General features: G+C 31.7%; 1 protein-coding gene across 2 annotated transcripts in view; it reads left to right on the top strand.

Moving 5' to 3' along the window:
* LOC129987991 (ankyrin repeat domain-containing protein 13D-like) overlaps positions 1-23522 on the top strand; it is a 76498-nt gene extending 52976 nt beyond the window's left edge. The window contains exons 15-16 of one of the 2 annotated variants that reach the window (XM_056096056.1): positions 19973-20043; positions 22272-23522. In XM_056096056.1, the coding sequence (XP_055952031.1) occupies positions 19973-20043; positions 22272-22473 (273 nt within the window). In that variant the 3' untranslated portion in view covers positions 22474-23522. The remainder of the gene's footprint in view (positions 1-19972; positions 20044-22271) is intronic. The other variant, XM_056096057.1, reaches the window with a different exon arrangement.
* Positions 23523-24365: the final 843 nt, after the last annotated feature.

The raw sequence follows: 24365 nt of genomic DNA, 5'->3' as shown, positions 1-24365 counted from the left end.
TTTTTTTTTTTTAATGCTAGAGCCATTCTTGGCTAAACTGCACTGTAATGAAGGATGATATGGATAAAATAATGAACTATTAACCAGATATTTTCACTACATTTTAAGATGGTAGTAGAAATATCCAATTTCTTGGATTTAATACTAATTGCAAAGTAATGAAAATGGTAATCTTGTCAGTTTTTGATCATTTTTCAGAGAAAAAAGCAGCATTTGACAACTTTTCCTAATTGAGATATGTTTAATAAATTTGTTCAGTTTCAGAATTTTAATAAGGTAAAGTTTATTTAATGTATTATGTAATTGCTGCACATTATTTGATAATAATTAGTTAATTAAGAATCATCTTTACACTTTAAGTATAAATTTCATAAAAATCTGATATATTAGTGGCAAATTCTTACTTTTTTTTTTCAAAATTGTATTGTTCTAATGTTTGTGTCTTCATTTAATATTAAAACAGTATTTTTCAATTTTTAAAAATTATTATTATTTCTTTTTGTAATTTTTTTATTATTATTCAGCATAAAAAGTAAGAATTTTAGATAATATCCTGCTTTCATTTTTTTTTCAATTAATGCGATATTGATTGCTAAATTATTTTGTTTAATTCAATAAGAGAGAATCTGAATTCTTGAAATACATTTTCATTATAAAAAGGCAATTCAAAGACTCTGTATTTGCAATTAAGTTATAAGAAAACGAAACCAAAACTCACCCCAACAACTACAGGAAAGAACAGGAAACACCATTTTCGCTATTGGTTTTATTTTAGTCATCATAGATACACACACACATACTCGAATGATACATTTCTCACAATCGGGATTATTTGGGTGGTGACGCAGCGCCCTCTTTCGGAAAAAGAATTAATTCTTAACACTGGTCCCCGATGACGAATGTCATCAAAAGGTCAAACACTTATAATTAAACAGATTACAAAAATGGACTATCTTACATTAAAATATTTTAAAATACAAAAAATATACAAAATCAAGTAATGTGAATAGGAAGTTTGACTAGTTTATGGATGGGTCTTTTTAACCCTCCATTTGCAGTTTTTAGATTAACTGCTCTAACGTAGTTATCAGTTCCCTCAAAGGTCTCTATCACTCTTGCCATTTTCCACTTTATTGGATGTAGATTGTCATCTCTTATTAACACCAAATCGTTGACCTTTAAATTTGCACAAGGAGTTTTCCACTTGTTCCTCACTTGCAACTGGGTTAAATAATCCTTGGACCAGGATCTCCAAAAGGACTGTGAAATCTGACTTATCAGTTTTAGTCTATCTCGAATCGAGATCTTTTGATCCGTCAGATCAGGCTCCGGGATTTTCTGTAATTCTGACCCTATAAGGAAATAGCCAGGCGTAATCACTGAAAAATCATTGGGATCATCCGACGCAGCAACCAATAGTCTGGAGTTTAGTACTGCCTCGGTCTCCACTAGAACGGTTGAAAATTCTTCATTAGTGAGGATTTGACATCCTCACTAATGAAGAGTCTTACTCGTTTCAAATAATACTTCATCGATTGCACAGACGGACTCCCAGAGTCCGCCGAAATGTGGAGCCGATGGAACATTTGTCCTCCAGACAACACCTTCGTTGGCCAAATACCGACCAATCGCCTCCGAACTCCATAGTTTCAGCACATGTTTAGCCCCAACGAAATTGGTCCCACAATCACTGAATATCTCGACGGGTTTCCCTCTGCGTCCAATGAAGCGCTTGAAGGATGCAAGAAACGCATCAGTACTCAGGTCACTGACGAGCTCCAGGTGAACCGCTTTCGTGATGAAACAAACGAAGACGCAGACGTACATCTTCACGGGTCTCAGACCTCTTCCACGATGAGGAGTGATCAGAAATGGTCCACAAAATTCTGTACCGGCTCTCAGGAACGCTCTACCTGGTATGACACGGGACGCAGGCAAGTCGGCCATTATTTGCTTCGAAAATTCTGCAAGAAACCGCGCACAGATGACGCAGTTTCTCACAATTTTTCTTGTGGATGATCTTGCTCACAAAATCCAATAGACCTGTCTAATTGCAGAATGAACTGATTGAACTCCTGCACGAAGATATTTTAAATGGTACAATCTTATAATCATAGTTGTTACTGGATGCTGTTTTGGTAATATCAAAGGATGCTTTACATTCGCTGGCAAACTGGAGTTTCCAATTCTTCCCCCAACCCTGAGAAGTCCTTTACTATTAAAAAATGGATTAAGCTGAATCAATTTACCTGCACTCAACACATTTCCTTTCTCTAGTATGGAAATTTCGGTCAAAAATGCAACCTTCTGAACCAAATGTATAATCCTATCATGCGACTCTTTCAACTCCAAGCATTCCAAATACGGTGTTGAAACCCTATTTCCTCTACTATTTCCCACGAATCTCAAACACCAAGCAACCACATTTTGCAATCTACTCCAAACTGAAATTTTATTCCAAAGCTCCTCGATAACCTCCACCTTAACAACAAAACAAACAACCGAATCTGCTTTTTGCTTCCTCAATATTTCTGAATTACCTGCGATTGCTTAACTGATTTTTCCGGCCAATAATTACAATTCTGCAACAACCAGTTGGGCCCATACCACCATTTTTGACTGGATACCAAATTTTCAACTGCTCTAGTGAGCAAATCTGCTGGGTTATCTGCCGATGAACAATAAAACCAATCATTCGGATTCGACTTTTCCTGCATCTCATCTCTGCAACACGTTTCGCCACAAACTGCTTCCACCTTTTGGCATTGCCTCTAATCCAATACAACACTATCTGAAAATCTGTCCAAAATATGAATTTTCCAACAATTTTATAATAAACACCTTCTAGAAATTTCGCAAGTCTAACCCGTATCACAGCAGCCATCAATTCCAACCTAGGTAACGTTAATGTTTTAAGTGGAGCTGCTCTATTTTTTGACATCAAAAAGGACACTCTACGTTTTCCAGTGTTATCGACATACCTTGTATAGGATGTTGCCCCATAGGCCCTGAGCGATGCATCGCAAAATATATGAATTTCTGCCAATCCTTTCCCACAATCCTGTAAGCAATTCCTAGGAATAACTATTTCCTTCAACGTCCTAATTTCGTTACACCATGTAATCCACTTAAGTCGTAAATCCTCTGGTAAATCATCATCCCAGTCCATACCCCTTTCCCAGATCTCTTGTAATATACACTTAATTCTCACTACGAAGGGTGCAATCAATCCCACAGGATCGAAAATTCTTGCTGCAGTCTATAAAACACAACACTTGGCATTGTCCAAACCTCTTAAACTATCCACCAACCCTTTCACTTCCAACGACAAAACATCTTTGTCGGGGTTCCAATTTAGCCCCAGCATTTTCAACTCAATGCCTTCTTCACTCTCACAAAATCTGTTTTTGACCCACAAAGCTCTCAAGTCACTACTGTTGGACCTTAATTTTCTCAATTTAAACCCACCACTTCTCAAAATTGTCACAGCATCTGATGATAACGTAAACGCTTCCATCACACTATCCGCACCAAAATACAAACCATCTACATACAAACCAGAATTTAGCATTGACACTGAATCGGGTCTTTCGGCTTCGAATTTTGCAATGTGATGTTTAATAACTGCACTCAAAATAAATGGAGAAGTTTTGCATCCGAAGGGTAATCTAGTCATCTGCATAATTCTATAGTCCTCGTGATCGCTACCTCCATTCCACAGAAATTTCAAAAATTTACGATCTTAAAGAGCCATTCCTATCATTAAAAATGCCTTTTCTGTGTCCCCATGAAATGCAACCTTAAATCTCCTAAAATTCATTATAACCTCAAGAATGTTAGGATTCAAATTCGGACCAGCCTCTAAACAATCGTTAAGTGATACGTTTTGTCCAGATTTGGAGCCACAATTGAAAACCACGTGAACTTTAGTTGTTTCCTTATTCGCTCTGACCACTGCTCTATGAGGCACGAAATATTCATTCCTATCCCTACCACCTTCTTCAATTATTCCATTAGTTTCCTGATCCCTAATTATTTCACAATAAGCATTAGCTATCCATTCATTTTTATTGAACCCCTTTTTCAATTCGTCGACTCTACTTTTTGTTTACCCTTTGAAGCCAAATAAATATCATATTCCCTGCCTAAAACCTGAGGTCTAAACCATGACTCACCCTGCTTTACCGCCACATGAGTTATATGTTATTTCTTTTCTAATATTTAATATTGGTTATTAAAATGTAAAACAAAGCCTTTGCAGATGCAAGATAAAACATCCCAAAGATGTGTTTTATGACCAAAATAAAATGTTGATATTGTTGGCTAATATTTGTAAGTTTTAAAGCTTATGTAAATATTTACATAAGTATATATATAACATGAAATGTATACAAAAATTTAAAATAGCAAATATTTCACTTAATAAATTGATTGTTTTAATAATGTGACCTAATTTTTATTTAATTATTGAACTTATTTCATTTTTTCTGTGCTGAAAGCAGTTATTGACAGAGAATAATAATAATAATAAAAAAAACCCTGATAAATAAATTGAAAAATAAAAAAAATCTAAATATTCCATTAAATTATATTAGTTTTTGAATTAAATTTGGATGTGTAAGATGAAAATGAAACTTTACTGCATGTTTTCCAAAATGAAACTTTACTGCATGTTTTATAGCTCTTAGGTTATGCATTTTATATTTAACTGTTAAAAAGTCGCTTGGCAGATTAATTTTCCAAAAAATACAAGATTTAATTATAATTATTTATCATTTTTCAAGTATGAATTTAATTAACTTTCAATAATAGCACATTATTTAGCTAATCACAAAATAGTTGACTGGAGTTGGATTTCTTTTTCACATAAAAGTAACTATTCTGATTATAGTCGCTAAACTAAACTGTAAAATTTTATCAAAAGTGTAAAATTATAAATGTGCAAAAAATGACATTAAACTGTTTTAAATTAAAATTTAACAATGTTTGTATGATATAATAAAGCGATGTAATAGTTATAAATGAGCATTTTTGCTTAGAATTGAAAAATAAATTAATTATTATGAATGCTTTTATTCTGAAATTAAGCAAATTAACATCTTATGAAAAGCAGAACTAAGTAGACTTAGATTTTAGGGAGGGGGGGGGGAATCATGGTTGCTATCTAATAATTTAACTACATAAAATAAAAATTCGCTGCATATCAAATATAGTTCTGAAATTTAAATTTTCATAACATACATAGAGAAAAAACTGTTGCAACCATAAGCTGTAAATAACTAAAAATGTTAAAATTTTGGGAAGAAAAGAAATTTGATATATACTAATTTTTTATGTATTAAAATCAAATAATGGTTATATGGCATTGAAGATTAATTTCGATCGATAATTACAGATTTCTCAACGCATAAAGTAAATATAATTTTCACTTGCATATGAAATATGTAACTAAAAATATCTATAGCTTTAGAAGTTATTAAGATATCCTAAATAATTCATATATTCTTGATAAGTAACATATGACTAATCTAATTCCAAAATATACTTATTACCTTATCATACAAAAAGATAAATGGAAATCTGATCTTTTCAAATTGTAAAATCATTACTGCCCATTAATTGTTTAAGAATAAAATAAATTTTTTGATTAAAAAGTTATTTAAAATGTAATAAAAAATGATTTAGCTATTTGATAAATAATGAATTGGATTTGACTAAAATTCTATCAATGAAAACTATATTGAAAATCATATTTAAAAAATTATTAAAATTAGGGTAAGGTGAGAAATTATGTATTAGTTGAATATATGATTGAAAAGATGAATTTAAGATGTCATAAAAGTTACCTATGTTTCAAAATTCTCTGTCATGAATTCTATGTCATGAATCAAGACTAAAATATCATATGTTCTGTACCACTTTCCCTTGCTAAGCATGCATGTATTATATATGTAATTCAATTAAGATATATAACAGTTGACAATAGTAACCTGATTTAATATTACTTACTGAATTTCAAAACAGGAATCGGAAATGTAATACTATTTATTTTTTTAATACAATTCTTGATTTTTTTTTCCTTACATTTTTTTTAAATTTATATAAATACTGAAGGAAATGAAAAAAAATAAAATAATTCATCTGTACAAACTGGAAGGGAAAGGTATATTCCTTTTCATGTAATTTACTATTTAAAAATTTCTTTCAATCCTTACTCAAAAACCAATAGGAATGGTCTTCCTGAAACATTCTTGCATATCATCCAATTATCTCCCCGCATAAAATTGTAGACCTTGGATAAGGCTACGAATACTTTGTATGGCGTTCACCAGTGCCATGTAAAATACTTACGAATTGCAGATCTAGTTATAGTTAAAAAATACTGTTCTTTGGCATGAATCTCGCATTTTTACTTAGTCTATTTCGAGAATGTGTTTTGAACGCTTTTCTGCGATTCACATCTAAATTTGACACAAAACTACTATTGTAACGACAAACTACATAACAAATTTCATTTATTTATTTATTTTTTTTCAAAATTGTCAACATAAATTTTTGATGTTAAAAACTGTCAATTAGGAACTTGAAAATCACATTTTGAGCCTCTAATTTCGAAGCAGTTGCAGCTGTCGAAAAACTTTAAATACAAAAGTTGTCCATCTTAAAGAGGTGCTGATTTAGCTTATTCAGTTTATTTTTCTAGCTTCAATATTAAAGGAGTTACAGTGAATTGAAAATTTCAACCCCTTACCATTTCCATCCCCAATAGGCTAGATGGTTCATCTATAAACTCATCAAAAGGTTTTTACATTTCTTATAGCTTATTCCAAGCTAGTTAAAATCTGAACAAAATTATTCTAGTTGTCTCGTTAACAAGATAACATGGGAAAAGTGTTACACACACACACACACACATATATATATATATAATATGTAAGCATATAATTTTTTAAAAGCAAAAGGCAGTTTTGAAGACATTGAAGAGAATTTAGATTTTTTTTTTTTTTCATCTCGGAGAGGCACGCATTATGTACAAGCAGGAGCGACGAGCATAATCACATTACACAGAATGATACAGAGCGGAATGAGAAAAAGTTCATGAATATTTTATCCATGGTCTTATATAACATGATATATTGATAGATAAAATATTTCTCTACAGTGCTTATATACAATGGCATTTCGATAGGGATTTTTGCTACACCCCCCGAACAGGCAATGGAAACACAGGGATCTTTTAAAAAAGAATTTATTTAGTCAGCGGTATTTTGTCCCTTTACTCAGTGTGGGAACGATTCAGCAATTTTACAAAGCTTCTGTTGAATTAATTAGATAGAAAAAATGAAATGGGATCAGGAAATAAGAGAATATTTTAGAATGGACTAAATTGAGCTAAAAATAAGAAAATTAATGAAATTAAATTTTTAAAATATCATTACAATTTGCCTCCCCCCCCCCTACACACACACTGCAAGACTAAGGAAGTGCGTCGGGGCCCTTCGACACACAGTGGTGTTGAAGCAAGAAGCTAAAATTTAAAGGTATATTAAAAGTGATACTTAAGTTTCCCTTACCTTTACATTACTACAGAAATCATTTTGAACAAGATTATCTAAAATATAAAAAAAGAAAAAGTGATATCTGTGGAAATATTAGATTATTTAAATATTCAACAACACCAAGAATAAGAATATTAAAATGTGCAATATAAAATTGATTTTCTGCAGAAACTCAGTCTCTTGTCCCTCAGTCTGTAAGATTGTCACTATTTGGTGAGGAATGTCTCTAAAGAATGCTTGCTCACAGTGTCCTTTAATAGTAGAATGCTCATCAAAATTATCAAATTTGATATAAAATAATTGAATAATAAACAGAACTTATATAATAATAAAATATCAACATATTTCTGATTTTGTATGAAACACTTGAATATGAAAATAATATGATATTCAAAATACTTTTATTATAAACATTAATACTCAAAACAAATGGCATGAAAATGTGCAATTTTAAAAGAAAAACTTTAGCCCACTTGTTAGCCAATTAGTGGTGGCTAGTTAAACCTTGTCCACTAAGTTCTAGTAGTGGGTGAAACTGAATGACCCAAAATTAGAAGAATGTAATTTTTATTCTCTTTCTACTCTCATCCAGGAATATTTGTTTCCTAAGTGGAGAACAACATATCCGGGACAAAAATACAAAGAGATAGAAATTAATTGTGAGGTTGACTCTATACTCGCATCTCAATAAGGCTGTGAAGTCTCAATAAGACTGAATTTATTTTGTGATGGCACTTATCACATCATCATCATAAAGAAAAGAAAAACTAACTCTTATGAGTGGAGACATCATGCCAACCTAAGTTGGGATTTATGTGGAAAAAACATGGGAAAATTTTTTTTTAATTTTAAATTATTATTCATGACTTAATTTTAATTTTTCTGGTGGGTAATATGTTCTTAATTTTGATACATGGGCAATATCAGTAGCTTTGTTTGTTAATCCATTTTGCTTAGTTATTTCATAATTTACATCTGAAATTTCAGTTACTATTTCATATGGACCTGAAAATACTGGAGATAAATTTTTACGATTTGGATAATTAAATTCCTCATACATTACAATGTCATCAGGTTTTAATGAAGAATCTATAAATCTAGCATTATATCTTATTTTATTTTTATCATATTTTATTGTATTATCTTTAGCTAATTTTCTGGCTTCTACTGGAGGATAGAATTGATTTTGAGTTAAGGGAGGAGAATAAGGTAAAGTGCCAAATAACAAATATGCAGGAGGAAATTTTGTAACTGAATAAGATATTAAATTATATTCATTGATTACTTGTTTTAAAAGTCTAGTGCAAGGAATTTTAGTAGAAGAATTGACCATGTGCTTTAATTTAGTTACTATTGACTGGTTAACTCTTTCACATTTCCCATGAGTTTGTGGATGATGTGAAGAGGTTAACAGATGCTTGACACTTGTAATTTCTGAGAAAATGTTTGAGGCAAAAGCACCATTTCTATCGTTTAATAATTTGGAAAACTTGCCTTAATATATTAATATAAATTTCAGAATTTTCATTTTTGGAAGCAAAAGTCCAAATATATCTAATTGCATGATCAACTACTATATGAAGAAATTTTGTAGTTAAATTGTCATAATTAAATCCACTAACAGAATTGACAGAAAGACATTCAAAAGGACGATCTGTAGGGGGCACAGCCTGTAAAACATGATTGCTTTTTCATTATTTTCAGCCTGTAATCATTTTTGCTTTTTCTTTTTATTTAATTGACAAACATCACAATGTTTAACAAAAAGAGCCATATCTTGAGTAATTTGGGGCCAATAATACTGAGGAGTAATTAAATGTATCATTTTTTGAGTGCTTGGATGCCTGAATTGTTCATGAGTATTTTGCAAAAATTTTCTCCTAAGAGAAAAAGGTATAACTATTTTAAACAAATTTTTCTTTTTAACTACAAGTACATCATTAATATTTTTATATTTAATATTTTCTAAATTGTCTAAATTTTGATACTGTTTTATCTCATCCAATTCCAATAAATGCAGAGAATAATGGAGATATTGAGCAGTAGGATGCCTTGATAACATATCAGCTTCAACATTAGCTGTTCCCTTTAAATATTTAACTTCATAATCAAACATGCTTAGTTTTAAAGACCAACAAAATAATCTTCCCCTTAAATTTTTACATTTTAAAGCCAAACAAGAGCAGCATGATCAGAATGAATTATGAATTTTTTCCCATGTAAATAGTAATAAAATTTATCAAGAGCATCTACTATTGCTAAACAATCCAACTCAGTTATACAATAATTTTTTTCGTAAGGGCGTAAAGTTCTTGAATGATTGGATACAGGATGTAATTTACCAGAACAGTCGTGCTATTTTATAACAGCTCCAATGACTACCTGAGATGCATCACAAAAATCATGAAGAGGTAAATTAGGGTTATATAATTGTAAAACTGGTTTAGTTATCAATTTACTTTTTAACATTTCAAAAGCTTTTTGACAGTCTTCTGTCCATCGCTATGGTGTATCTTTTATAAGATTATTTGAGGATTCTCTAATTTTAGCATAAGAATCAATAAACTTATTATAAACATTTACAGAACCAAGAAAATTTTGAAGTTGTTTAACGTTTTTTGGACGTTGTAATTTTTTAATGCTTTTAATATTATGAATCAAGAGAAATGCGTCCTTCTTTGACTTTATATCTTAAGAAATTAATTTTATCTTCATCAAATACACATTTTTCATTTAATGTTTTCTTTTTCACACATTTGAAAAATCTGTTTTAAATTATCATTGTGTTCCTCTGATGAGTTAGAGAAAACTACTATGTAGTTTTCTCTAACTACTATGTAGTAATTCTACGAATAATTCGATTGAATATTCCAGGTGCATTTTTAAAGTCAATAGGTAGGACTTGAAATTCATATAAACCTTCAGTAGTTACAAATGCCAATTTATGTTTTTTTGTTCATGCAAGGGTATGTGCCAATATCCAGATGCAAGATCCAAAGTTGAAAAAACTTTAGCAGTTCTTAATTTATCTAATAAGGTATCTATTATACTTATCTAAGGTATCTAGGTAGAAGCTCTGCCTCAGATTTGCAAAGGGAATTAATTTTACAATAATCAATACAAAGACAAATTTTTCTATTTTCATCTCTTTTATATGCTATTGTTACAGGGGAGGAATAATTACTAGTAAATTCTTTTATTAAACCTACATCCACAATTTTTTTATTTGTTTGTTTATTTCAATTTTATCGGTAGCAGAGGCTCTATAAGCCCTTTGTGAAACTGATAAATCGGATGTTAAATTTATTTTAGGGGGCTCTTTTCTTATTCTACCAACATCATATTTATTTTTTGCAAACACATGAAAATATCCTGAGACCAGAGATAGCACAGGTTCAGATAGTTTGTTTACAGTCAGAGGTGGAAAAATTTCCTCTGAGGTATTCACTAACTTGATCTTATTATCACCAGTGTTATTATTTTCAACAATATGTCAAGACATATAATTGTTATTGGTATGCAAGTTGGTAATAATTTTTCCAGTTTGAAATATTTTATTTTTATCACAAACTATAATTAATTTATATAAACTACAGTCTGGAAGTCCTAAGATGATATATGGTGAAGGATTGTCCATAATATATAATTTGATTTTCTTATTTATTTAGCCAATTTTTAAATATGTCACAAACTTGGGTTAGTTGGAACATTCCATGTGCTTGTTAGACTCTAATAGGGTTTACATTTTCTTCTTGTCAAGTTAAGTTTTTTCACAATATCTGCAGATATAATAGAAAAAGTGGATTCTATGTCAATAACAATATTTACATTGGTATGAGGGTTATAAACATTGTCCAAGTTAGCTAGACTGGGTAAAGTTGAGATGTGTCTGGACACTAATAATTGGCATTGTGTTGGACTAGGGGCCTCATTAGCAGAATTTTATTCCAGGATTTTGAGAACGGCCAAGAGGGATTTCTGTGCATGGGGAAGCCAAATGGCTGTTATTGGAATACTGGCCACAAATTGGGGTTGATGAAAAGGACAGTGTCCAATGATAAGCATTTGGAATACCTTTTAGAGTACAAATTCTACATGGGGAAGATGGTAATCTCTGTTGGAAATGCAGAGTTATTGTTATAGTTATTGAAATTTAGACATGGCCTTGTTGAATTTTGTCTAAAATTATTTTGAACTTGAGGTACAAAGGAATTTTGAAATCTATAATTAAAATTATGTCTAGGTATGAAAGATGGTTGCCTTGCTCTGATTCGGGTTTCATTATTCCTGCCTGGATTTAGTTCTGAAGGTTCTTCCATTTTTAGTAGTTTAGTTGTTATTGTAAGCCATTCTGTAGGGGTAGAATGTGCTTTTATGCTTACCAATTGTTTTAGTTGAGTTGGCAGTCCATCAGTGTAAGACCTTCTAAAATCAGTTGTGGATTAAGGCCACAATCTGCCACACTGTCTGCCACAATTTAATTTTTGATGAAAATAATCAACTAATTTAGCATTTTTTGAATCAAATTTCAGTTGTGGAAAGTCAGAAAAATTAAAAATATTGAGTTGAATAAATTGTTTGGTTAATACACAACATAAATTATCAATATTTACGCAACTATTTATATAATGAGTTAAAGCTGACCCTTTAAGAAATTTAGCAATATTTTTAATTTTCCACAAGCCAGTTTTGTTATTCTCTTGACAAATTTTGTTGAAATATCCCAACCATAAAACCATCTTCATCCCTTTTTCGGGATCAAAAGGGATTATGGAGGATTCTTCGGTTATTTGGTCATTTTCTTCTTTATCAATTTTATTTTCTGAACTTTGAGGACTAGATACATTTTTTTTATCTGGGTCAGTCATTTTTCCAGATCTTAACAACATTAAAGAGTATTTCAAATAAACATAAATTTATGCATAAAATTTTAAAAAATAGATTTGATTAAGGAATAAAAACTCAATATTTTAAATAATATTATAAAAATATAATTTGCAATAATTCTAAAATTTAAAAATGAAAATCAAAAGAAAAGCACAATATAAATCTTAATTTTGAGTCGGGAAACAATCGCTTTTTTGATGAATCATAAAAGGCAATTTTGAGTACTGAACTGTTGAGCCAAGGCAATTGTGACGATAATATAACAAGGAAATGACGTCGGGACCTTGATTATTCAGCACAGGTAAGGAGCCGGAAATTTTTTATAATGACAAGGAGCCCCAACTCCTTGGAAGATATAAGGAGCACGCACATGAGATTGTGGAGCAAAAACACAAGGGCAGAGCAAGAGTGTCGGATGAGGTTACGGAAGGTGCCATCGGCGATGCGATAACAAGAACGGGAGTTGTGGAATTTCAGCGACGTGAAATGACGTGGTCGGATCCGAAGACAGTATGCCATGGGAGACACGCACGGCAGGGTCGGCAAGCAAGCGGCCAACACGGAACCATCTTCAGAGCAACGGCGAATCAAGGAACCATACCGTAGCATCAAATTGCCTCTCCTCCCGGGGATTTATTTTTTTTAATTCATTTGAAAATCTTGCACAGAAAACTTTATATGTAAGCATATAATTTTTTAAAAGCAGAAGGAAGTTTCGAAGAGATTTTCGATTTTTTGATGTCGTTTTATTTCATCCCGGAAAGGCACGCATTATGTACAAGCATGAGCGACGAGCACACAGAACGACGCAGAGCGGAATGAGGAAAACCTTATGAAGCGGTTAATGATATGTTTAACGGAGCGCCTAGCTCCTAGGGTTGGGGCTTAATCTCCGGTAGATGACAAACTTTTAAAGAGCCTGGCTTTCCATATTTGACGTGATCATCTTCCACCAGAATAGTAGTTTTCGATGGAGAGCCTGGGTGATCAGCCTATAATCTCCACTCCCTAATCGTGCTATTGGAAGATAACTGTGCAAACATAGTATAACATGATAATGTAGTGCATAGTAATTTAGAAGTTTTTAAAAGCTTGTTAATGTTAAAAAATAAAAGGAAGAAATGGATAAAAATAAATAAGAATATTACAGGAAAAAAATAATTCCATAGTAAAAATAAAAGAAGGGATGAAACGGATAAAAAATAATTCTAAGTTAAAGTACTTAAAGGGTTGGGAAGGGTTAGTAGGGGCGTTGGCTGGTCAGCAATTCGATCTTCATTCTCGTCCGTCTGGCAGAAAAGGAGATAAGAACCGGTTGGAACAGGGTTCGCAGTTGTTTATGAAGTTCCCCAGGGTCGACGCGTGCAGGTCTTAGTAGTCGTCTTCTTTCTTCTTTGCGGTTGGTCATGCCTTTGACTCCTCTTTAATGGCTTTTCCCCTCACTTCAGAAGTGCTCGCGGTCTTTTCTTATACAATGGGTCGTACGGGTTGTAGCAGAGGATGGATTTGATAGCTATGTTTTGCATTTTGTGAATTTTTTCAAGGAAGGAAGTTGCGTGCTTTTTAATAAGTTCTCTGATTGTTTTGATGTGAAAATCTTTTCTGATGTTGTTATTTCTAACAAACCAGTGCATGTTGGAGATTTGCCTGAGTATTTGATTTTGGAGGATTTCTAGCTTGGTGATGTGGGTCTGCGCTGCGACTCCCCAAATCGGGGCTGCATAGGTGAGAATTGGTCGAAGGATAGATTTGTAAAGGAGGGTTTTATTTTTTATGGAGAGTTTGGAGTTGTGGTTGATGAGAGGGTATAGGGTGGCTTTTGCTGTTAGGTACTTCTTCCTGATGGAATTAATGTGTGGACCAAATGTGAGTTTTTGATCAAGGTTTACGCCAACGTATTTTGTTTCTTTTTGCCAGGGGATTGTAATTTTGTTGAGGGTAGGAGGAGTTGGTTTATTTTTCTTTCTTGAGAAATAGATTGCCTGACTTTTTTCCGCGTTAACTTTAATCTTCCATTTAATGAGTCATTTTTCTAATTGGTTGTGAAGTTGGAGGTCATCTGCAATTTTGTTTCTGTTTTCATTAGTGCTGAGAATTGCCGTATCATCAGCGAAGAGATACAGTTGCGTTCTTGTGGTTCTAGTGATGTCATTGATATAGATGTTGAAACAGATTGGTGCTAGAATGGAGCTCTGGGCTATGCCAGCTTGGAGTGATTTGGGTGATGATAATTCCTCTTCAACACGAACTTTGAATTTTCGGAATGTTAAGTAAGATGCTAGGAGCTTGATTAGGCCGTCCGGGATATTTAATTGGATTATTTTGTAGATGAGTCTCTTGATCCAAACCTTGTCGAAAGCTTTCGCAATATCCAAGAAGACTCAACCGGTGTCTTTTTGATTAAGCCATCCGTGTTTGATAATTTCAGTCATTCTAAATAACTGGGCTACTGTGGAGTGTTCATTGCGGAAACCAAATTGATACGGAATAATTTTGTTTTCAATTTCTGGTTTTAATCTATTGTAGATAATTTTTTCAATAATTTTGCTGATGGTGGGGAGGAGGCTAATAGGTCGATAACTTATTGGGTTGTGGGCTTGTTTTCCTGGTTTGTGAATTGGGATGACTATTGAGGTTTTCCAAGCATATGGGAAGTGGTAATATTTCATTATTGCATTGGCGAGTTTAGTGATTTTAAATATGGTTTTAGTTGGTAGATTTTTGAGCATTTCATTTGTTATGCAATCTTCACCCGGAGTTTTTTTCTTTTTTGTATTTTTAATGGCTTCTATGATTTCGTCAGGTTTACAAGGTAGAATTGGGTTTTGAATTTGCTTGTTCCAAAATTTTCTTATTGCGGAGTTAACTATTTTTTCTGTGGTAGGGTCTGCAATTGGGTTTAATTTAAATTGTTCTTCGAGATTGTGAGCAAGTTCTTCTGCCTACTCCTTGTTGCTATAGGCTATTGTATTTATTCCTCTGAGGGAGGGGGATGCGAAACTTGTTGCCTGTGAATTTATTGATAAGTTTCCAGATAGAGTTATCTTCGACATTAGCGTTCTCGATTTTATACTCCCAGCTATTATTTCTATGCTCTTCCCACATCCTGGTTAGTTTCTCTTTAGCACGATTGTAGTTTTTCCTGTCTACGGGGTGTCTTGTTTTTTGCCAAGTTTTCCTAAGTCTATTTCTGATGGTTGTTTGCGCTTTTATTTCTGGAGGGGTTTCAAGGGAACTAGCTTTGTGAAGTTTGGCAGTTTGATAGAAGGCGTTGTAGATTTCGGTGGTTATATATTTTTTTTTTTCTTTTTCTATTGCTACTGGAGAGTTGTTTATTATTCTATTGCTACTGGAGAGTTTTCGTTGAGGTATTTCCTGAATTGGTACCAATTTGGCTTGATTTTGTAGTATTCTTTTTTGTTGATTTCTGCAATATTGATGTAAAGGAGGATTGGTAGGTGATCACTTGAGAGTTCTGTAACTGTTTTAATTTCGTGGAGGTAATTAATATTTCTGGTTATTGCAAAGTCAATTATTGTTTCACTGGTTTTGGTAAATCTTGTTGGATGGTCAGATGTTATGATTTTCATTTTAAGTTTTCTGGTGAAAGAATTTAATCTCATACCGAGAGGGTTGGCTTTCTCACAGTTTCAATTTTTGTGTTTTGCGTTAAAGTCGCCAATGAGGATGGTTTCAAAATTGGTCTGGATTAGAGTTTCGATATCAATTACAAATGCGTTATCAGAGCATGGGGGAAGGTAGGTGGAGAGGATATTTATATTTTTGTTGTGGATGGTAGTATGGATTGAGACTATAGTTGCTTCCAGGTATCTGAGCGTTGGGTTCGGATAGTAAGTATGTTTAATATTATTTCTAACGAATATGCCAGTTCCTCTGATACTACGTCCTGTTCTGCTGGGTTTTGAATAGAAGGTATAATTTGCTATTGCAATTTTATTATTAGTGCGGAGGTGGGTTTCTTGAACTGCTATTATGTCTGGGTTGTATTTTATTGGGAAATCGTGGAGTTCGTTGATTTTATTAACGAGTCCATTTGCGTTCCAGGAGCAGATAAGGAGACCAGATTTGCTATTGTTCATATTAGGGTGTTGAAGAGGGAGTTGTCAAAGGCTTCTGCCAGGATGAATAGTTTGTTTTGTGGGTTATTGTCGTTGTCTAATTTATTAAGTAAATTCTTTTATATTTGGTATAGCTTGTATAATTGACTTCAAATGTTTCACTAGCTTAAATATGTTTGAAAAATCTTGGTTGCTGTCAGGGTTGCTTGGTATTTGGGTGGGATTTCTGCTTGGGGTTGATGCGGTGTGACTTTTTTCCTGTTGTGGGGTTTCCTGAGTGGGTGGGCGTTTAAATAGGGATGCAAATGATTTTCCTTTTTGAATTGCGCTGGTGTTCTGTATTTTTGGGAATTTTGGGCATCCCCTATTGGAGGCAGTGTGCGGTCCCCCGCAATTTGCGCACTTCTTGTTGTCTTTATTTTTTTCGGGGCATTCCCTGGAGTCATGATGCTCAGCACAGATAACGCATCTCATTTGCATTTTGCAGTTTGCACTAGTGTGTGAGAAAGATTGACAGGCAAAACACTGGCCTATGGATTTCCTAATGTATTTTTCGACTTTGATAATCATGTAGAGGAGTGTTGTTTCTTCATGTATATTTTTTAAATTTTCAGATTTTAAAAAGATGTGCTTGAAATATTGGAAGAGTGTTTTTAATCTGAACTGGTTGACTTTTGCCACCCTATAGCCCTTTTTAGTTAGCTCCTCTTTTATTTCCTCACAATTTGTGTCAATTTGGAAGGCCTTTAATGACCACTTTAGTAGGTTTCTCGGCTTGAGTTGAGATAACGTAGTATTCGAGTTTTTCATCGTCTAAATATTTAATTAATTTACCATGATCGTCTGGGGTTATGCAATAGATGTGGAAGTACTCTCCCGTCGGTTTTGCTGTGCACTTGATTTTGTGGATTTCATTAATTCTTCTTAGAATGGTTTTGTAATTTTCTGTTCTTTTTAAAACAATTGGGGGAATTTTCTGTTCGTTATTACTTTCTACATTTATTTCTTCAATTTTCTTTCCTAGTTCCTCATATTTATTGTTTAGTGCAATTTGCGGGATTTGTTCGAGGCTATTTTTTTTATTGGGGCTTGGTCTCCTAAAAGGGTGCGCTTTTTATTTTTCCTTATTTTTTGGTATTTAAATCCTTCTTCGTCCTCTAATTCGGTAATTTGGTTTTCGCCAAGGAATATTGCTGGGTTGTTTTCAATAGATTTTGTTTTTTGGGATATTTTTTTATTTTCTTTTTCCGATCTCACGGGGTGTACTTCTAATTTTGGCTGGTATTCCTCATCTTCAGATTCAATTTCCATATTAGAATTAGTTTGGTTAATGGGGTCCTCAACAAATGAAATTTTGTTAGTATTGTTAAGCACTACATCATTAGTCATAGAAGTTTTACACATACCATGATTGTCAAGTTGTTGCAGTGTTGTCCTGGCTCTATCAGGATCCCAGGGCTCACCCTGGATAGGGCCAGGGTGAGTTCCCTGGCCCTATCGCTACTTATTATTCCATTGTCTTTCATAATTGCTATGCCTGTTAACATATGGTCGCAAATAAGCGGTGTTAGGTCATCGCTATTCAGTAATTTTTCTATGTCGTCAGGTGAAATTACGAACTTCATTCTCAACATTTTTATTTTAAGTTCGCTGTTTAGTGAAAGAAAAATTAAAAAAGGGGTAAAAGTTAGTCCCGAAGGACAAATCGATTAAGCAACCAGTCAAGCGCTGGTTAAGTTTTAAGAAGCAACTAACAGAAGATTAGTAACAGAGCACTCCGGCTAAGATACAATCAGCGGCTAAGTCTACTTGAGCAAGATTAAGTCGGAATTTCGGCTAAGTTAGGAGGAGCTAAAAAACACGTCCTATCCATTCAAAATCCCAAGCGAATCTCATGCAAAAAACACTCGAAATCTGCAAAAATGCCATCCGTGATCATCTTCGCAAAAAAGTCCGATGCAATGGCTTAAATAGTATTAGCAGGAGATGAGGTGGGAGGTGCTTGATGAAGCTAAGGTTTCTATTGGCTGTCAGGATGTGAAAGGAGGTGCAACATGGATCGGGAAAACGCTGCCGAGCAATTTAATAAGGATATGAAAAAATTAAGTTAAGATAAAATAAAATGGAAAAACTAAAAATGGGGGGGGGCTAAATCAGAATATTACGGGGTCTTTTAATACGAAGATCAGGAGTATATTTAGGAATATCAAGAACTGCTTTATTATCATGAGTGTCAATATTTTTAAAGAATTTTTCTGCAAGTTTTTTAATAAATTTTTTAAGTGCTTTATACATGTTAGTGTTTGGCATATACCATTGGAGTTACAGAATCTTCTAATAAGGTTATTTTGGTGAATTTCAATAATTCTTAGGTTTGATTTAGCAGCGTATCCTCAAACCGGACATGCGTAAGTTAAAACTGGACGCAGATAGGCGGTGTAAATAAGTATTTTGTTGTCCCTATTCACTTTGGAGTTTCGAGAAATTAAGGGATAAAATTTACGAGTTAGGTCTCGAAACTTCTTTTTAACATAAATAAAGTGGGGTTTCCAAGTATAAGTTTATTGTCAAGAATGACACCTAAATATTTGCATTCCTTAGACCACGGGATATTTTGATTTTTAATTTTAACTGGGCGGAAATCCTTGTAAACTTAAAACCGTATGAACATTTTATCCCTTGTCTTATATAACATGAGATATTGATAAGGAAAATATTTCTCCACAGTACTTGTATACAATGGGATTTCGATAGGGATTTTCGCTACACGCACCGACCAGGCAAGGGAAACATAGGGATCTTTTAAAAAAGAATTTAAGTCGGCGGTATTTTGTCCCTTCACGCGGAGTATGGGAACGTGAGACTTTTAGCCGATTCTGCAATTTTACGAAGCTTCTGTTGAATTAGATAGAAAAAGTGGAATGGGATCAGGAAACAAGAGAATATTCTAGAATAAAGTTAATATGGGCTCAATTGAGCTAAAAATTAGGAAATTAATGAAATTAAATTTTTAAAATGTCATTAGACACACACACATATAATATTGGTGGTTTTGGGTTCTAGGGACTATGGTCAGTGAAGATCTGCAGAAATTTGCTCAAAGTCATGTCATGAGAACCATTGCAATAAGTAGTCTTGCTATAAGGGATCTACCTAAAAAGAAAGCTAATATTCCTTTTTTTTCCCCCAAGAATTCAGGGTCTAAAGAAATATATTGAAATAAATTAAAAGCATGAGGGAAAATGCATACCCTTTCTCTCTCTCTCTCAAAAAAAGTGAATGGTGTTAGAAGTATATGCAAATTGTTTTTGCTTATATAAGTATTCTGAACATAAGTATAGAAAAGAATATCTTCTCCTTTCTCTCTGAAATAGCTTCTCTTTAATTATAAAATATGATATATAAATTAGTAAAAGAATGTTTTTTTATTTATTTATTTTTTTTTAGGTGACAATATGGGAGGCTTTGCGAGCTCAAAAACCTAATGAAAATGGAGAAGAAGATGAAAGTTTACAAAAGTAAGTATAGTACAATATGTAACTGATAAAAAAAAAATGTCCAGACCTTTAGAGCAAACTTATTGTCTTGAATACAAAAATAAGATTTGTATTCACTAAAATTGAATTCCAACTATTTTAATTTTGCTTTTTGGTAAATCATGTACGATTTAATTTTGTTGACAAAATAATTCAAAACAGTCTTTTGTTTTGTATTTATTTACGTAATTTAAGATAATTTAAATGTTCTAATGCATTTATTGATTGTCTAGTTTTTCTTCTACTTTTTAGAATGTTTCATGATTGAAACTCTTTTTTTTTATATTATTTAAAATTAAAACTTTAAATCTACTGTTTGAAATGTTTTGCAAAATTAGATAAAATTTTGTATCCTAATAGAAGTTATTTATGTTTTTTTCCATGTATTTTAATGCTAAGTTTTAAAAATTATCAGTCTTATTTTTTGTTACAAGTTTGCTATAAAATAAAATCTGTGTTAAGAAATTTTATTGATTGATATCATTTTATTAAAATTATCATTGCTATTTTGATATATTTCAGTATATATGTAAAAAATGCAAATTTTTCACTTCCCTTCAAATTTATTTAATATTTTGTAAGATCCACCCATTTTGATTTTTCTTTTAGGTCTTAATAGTGTGAAAGCTATTATTTCCCATAGAAATGGTAGTTTTCCCTATTGAAAATTATAGAACTAGAGGTACTTGTAATGTAAATAGATTATGTGCCCTTATTAATTAGCAACAAATATTTACATAAATTATAATCCATTATACTTTTTTTCTCCTTATTAATATATACTCTATTCAATTTCTTTGAAACTCCCATTGTTACTATAAAACTAATTTATTTCTCATTCATTTTTAATTTGATCATCATAATAGCATCATTTAATGTTTCAGACTTTTTATTAATTATTACAATAGATAATCAAAAATGCTTGTTCCTGTATTGGACCTCAAGTCTGTTTATATTTAATTACACATTTATAAAAACAGTCGTAATGTGTTTTAGGCTGAGAAATAATTAAAAAAAAAAATCACAAATCTGCTTCTCTAAAATGTTTTTTTTAAGTGATGTATCAATGTATTTTGATAACACTCAAAATAATACTAACATAACTTTGATTAGTTTCGAAAAAATGTTGAGAGAATCCACATTAGGAGATTTTTTGATGTACCAAGGAGAGAAATTGTCATTTTACATTCAAATTGTATAGTCATTGATTTGCAAAACATTGTAAGCATAATGACATTAGTATAATTTAATAGAATGATTTCATTACAGAAGAATAAAAATTAAAACAAAATCCAGTTTCTAAATAAATTTATTGAAATATAAAAATTGCATCTTGAATTTGAAGTGTTGAGGTACTTTCTTTTTGCTTTTATATTTTGTTGCACTGTATATATAGTTTTTTAATCTAATTTGTCACTAATTTAGTGCAGAATGCATGTTAGAGATTTTATTGCTTAATCATCTGTTTAACATCAATAATCTTTAATGATCTTTTTATGAATTAATAATGAAAAATTAAACATTATTACAGAGTTCTAGTATGTTTTTATTTAATGTAAACTTTTTGATTTAATCTACAATTCAGAATTGATCCATAAAAAATATATCGGAAAATGAAACTCAGAAAATTTTGCTTTCCTTATTATTTAGGGAATGTGTGAATTATTTAGATGTATTGTATCTGATACTACTCAAACGTATGCAGCAATTTAATGATTTAATTATTCTTTAATTTAAACTACAAAATCTACAACATCAGAAAGATTAATAATTAAATTTTTTTTGAAGATGCAAGCAGCATTTTTGTTTGGTAATTAAAGATTTTTTCAAATTTCAAATGTAACTCCACTTTCTTTTTAAATTAGAATGACTTAATCCATTAAGATATTTTTTCCTACTAAAAATATATTAAAATATTTTAAGATTCAGATTGATGTGATAAAAGAAGTTACTTTTTATTAGATAAAAAGGTGATTAAATTATAATTTATTAACAAATGGGATAAAATAGCTTATCATTAATGCAATAAGTAATGCATTTGATAGTATATATATTCTCCATAGCCATTAAAAAATTAGTTATTTTTAGTAGACATCTACTTAGTGCTAAATTGATTGAAAACCATAACCCCTCATGACTGATGTAACATATTATGTACTGTAGTTTATCTTGTAGTATTCCCCTGCACCAACCATCCTCCTACTTTTTAGAGCTATTCAAGAAAGCCTCTCTTCTAATCCCGCACCACCTACAATCACCTCACCCATGGACACTTACAGAACAAGTGAGGAATCTCAACTGGAAATTGCTCTGAAACTGTCTCAGCAAGCTCAAGAAGACGAGGAGAAGCAGCTTAGGGAAGAGCAGGAAATGTTAGAAAGAGCACTACAGCTGTCATTAGCAGAACAATAAAAGTGTTTACATTTTCACGTTAGAAACTGCTAATTTGTAATGATATTCCAAGTTAAATAGTTAATATTCATGCTTTCCATGGTTAAAAGAATTAAAAAGGAGCTTGATCTGTAGAAAGCATTTTTAAGGAGAATAAATTTGAAGCATTCTGTAAAGTTTCAAGGATTAGGATCAAGTTGCATAAATTTATACCTGAATTTTGTACTGCTGGAATTTTTATATTTACTGATGCTGTGTTTTTCTTACTTAAGAGATGCATGAAGGTCACCTAACATTTTAAAGTTAACAGTGAGTATGTGGTATTTGTTTCCAAGTTCCAGCCTATTTATTATTTTTATATACCCATAACCACTTTTGAAATACGTTTTTGTAAGTGTGTATTATAAGAAACTATGTGCTAAAGTGAACTGGAGAAAATGAACCTGCAAAGCATACCTGTGGTTTGAAATATGCATATGGAAATTTTTTGGAATATAGTGTAAGTGGTGGAAGTTTAATTGAAATTTTTTTCCCAATCTCTGATCCAAAATAATGCTGCATTCTTTACTTTAAAAGTTCCCAATTGTATTGTTGCCATATTTTCATTCTTCCTAACAGGTGCTATGTATTTTTTCATTTAAAGAAAAATATTTTGGTTGCATAATAATTATATTATGTTTATGTTTCTAAGGTGGCGAATGTTTTTAAAAGCATTCTAGTTAATCTTAACCCAAAAATAATTATTATTGTAATTTATATGATACAATTAATTCATGTTTTTGAATTTGTTAAAAAAAGTACTAAATATTCTGAAATTGTTTCTGGAAGTATGTTTTTTTTTTCTTCCCCCTTTCTTTCTCTCTCTCTCTCTCTCTCTCTTTAAGTATAGCAAAATAATTCTTTCTTTCAAAAATTTTTTACTCTAATTTTTGAAAAATTATTGAATTAATTCTTGAATTTGAATTTATTTCTTCAGCAAGTGAATTAGAAATTTTACCCAACTTGCATTTTAATATTTTCATTTTTTATTTAATAGCTAAATCAAATTAAAAACCAATTTCAAGTTTTTAAAAGTATATGTAGGAAACTTTCTTAAGTACTATAGTATTTTTAAAAATTGTATTCAAGAAATGATGGAGGAAAATAAAAAGTTTTTGAATGGAATATTTATTTTATATCATTTTGCATTATATGATGTATAAAGAAAAAAAAATTAGTGAAACTATTTATTATTTTAGTTTGAAAATCATTTATCACTTGAAAGTTATCAGAAATAAAATTTTCTATTGTTAAGTCTCATTGTTTTTATTTTTGCCATTTTTTAAAATCATTCTGTATTACATTGTAATTAGTATTTTTAACATTTACAATTTTTCCAGATATTTCCATAATAAAAAAAAGGAGGGGGGGAGTGGATTGTGTGTGTAACATTCCGATGCAATTTGCAAAATTTTAAGGTTTTTTTTCCCCCCCCCCTAAAATTACAGCTTTAAATTCTGATAGTTGAATAATTCATCTTTAAATTTTTTAGTCCTCCCCCTCCCTCTTTTATTTAAAAAACCCAAAGCCTTTGTTCCTATAATTTGAATTTTATATGCCTTTATTATAGCTTATAAAACACACATTTTAAATATAGTAGGAAGGGGAAAAAATAACTTCAAAGGTTAAGATGCTGCTCATTTGGGGGAGCCAGGAACAATTTTAACCTGGAGTTAGTAAAGAGTCCAAAGGTTTTAAGGCTACCTTTTCTTTCAATTCTTTTTTTTTTTTCATTGTCCTTTTGATCAATAGTATTTTAATTCAAAGCTTATGTATTTATTGTTAACCAGCTGGTCGCCTCGGATATTGGTTTACATAATTCTATCTAAATCGAATAGATGTATTTTAATGTCCATAATTACTTCAGATTGTCT

This window comes from Argiope bruennichi, chromosome 10 (assembly GCF_947563725.1).
Source record: "Argiope bruennichi chromosome 10, qqArgBrue1.1, whole genome shotgun sequence".
NCBI lineage: Eukaryota > Metazoa > Arthropoda > Arachnida > Araneae > Araneidae > Argiope > Argiope bruennichi.
The sequence above is the reverse complement of the archived record's forward strand: the minus strand, read 5'-3'. Positions and strand labels throughout refer to the sequence as shown.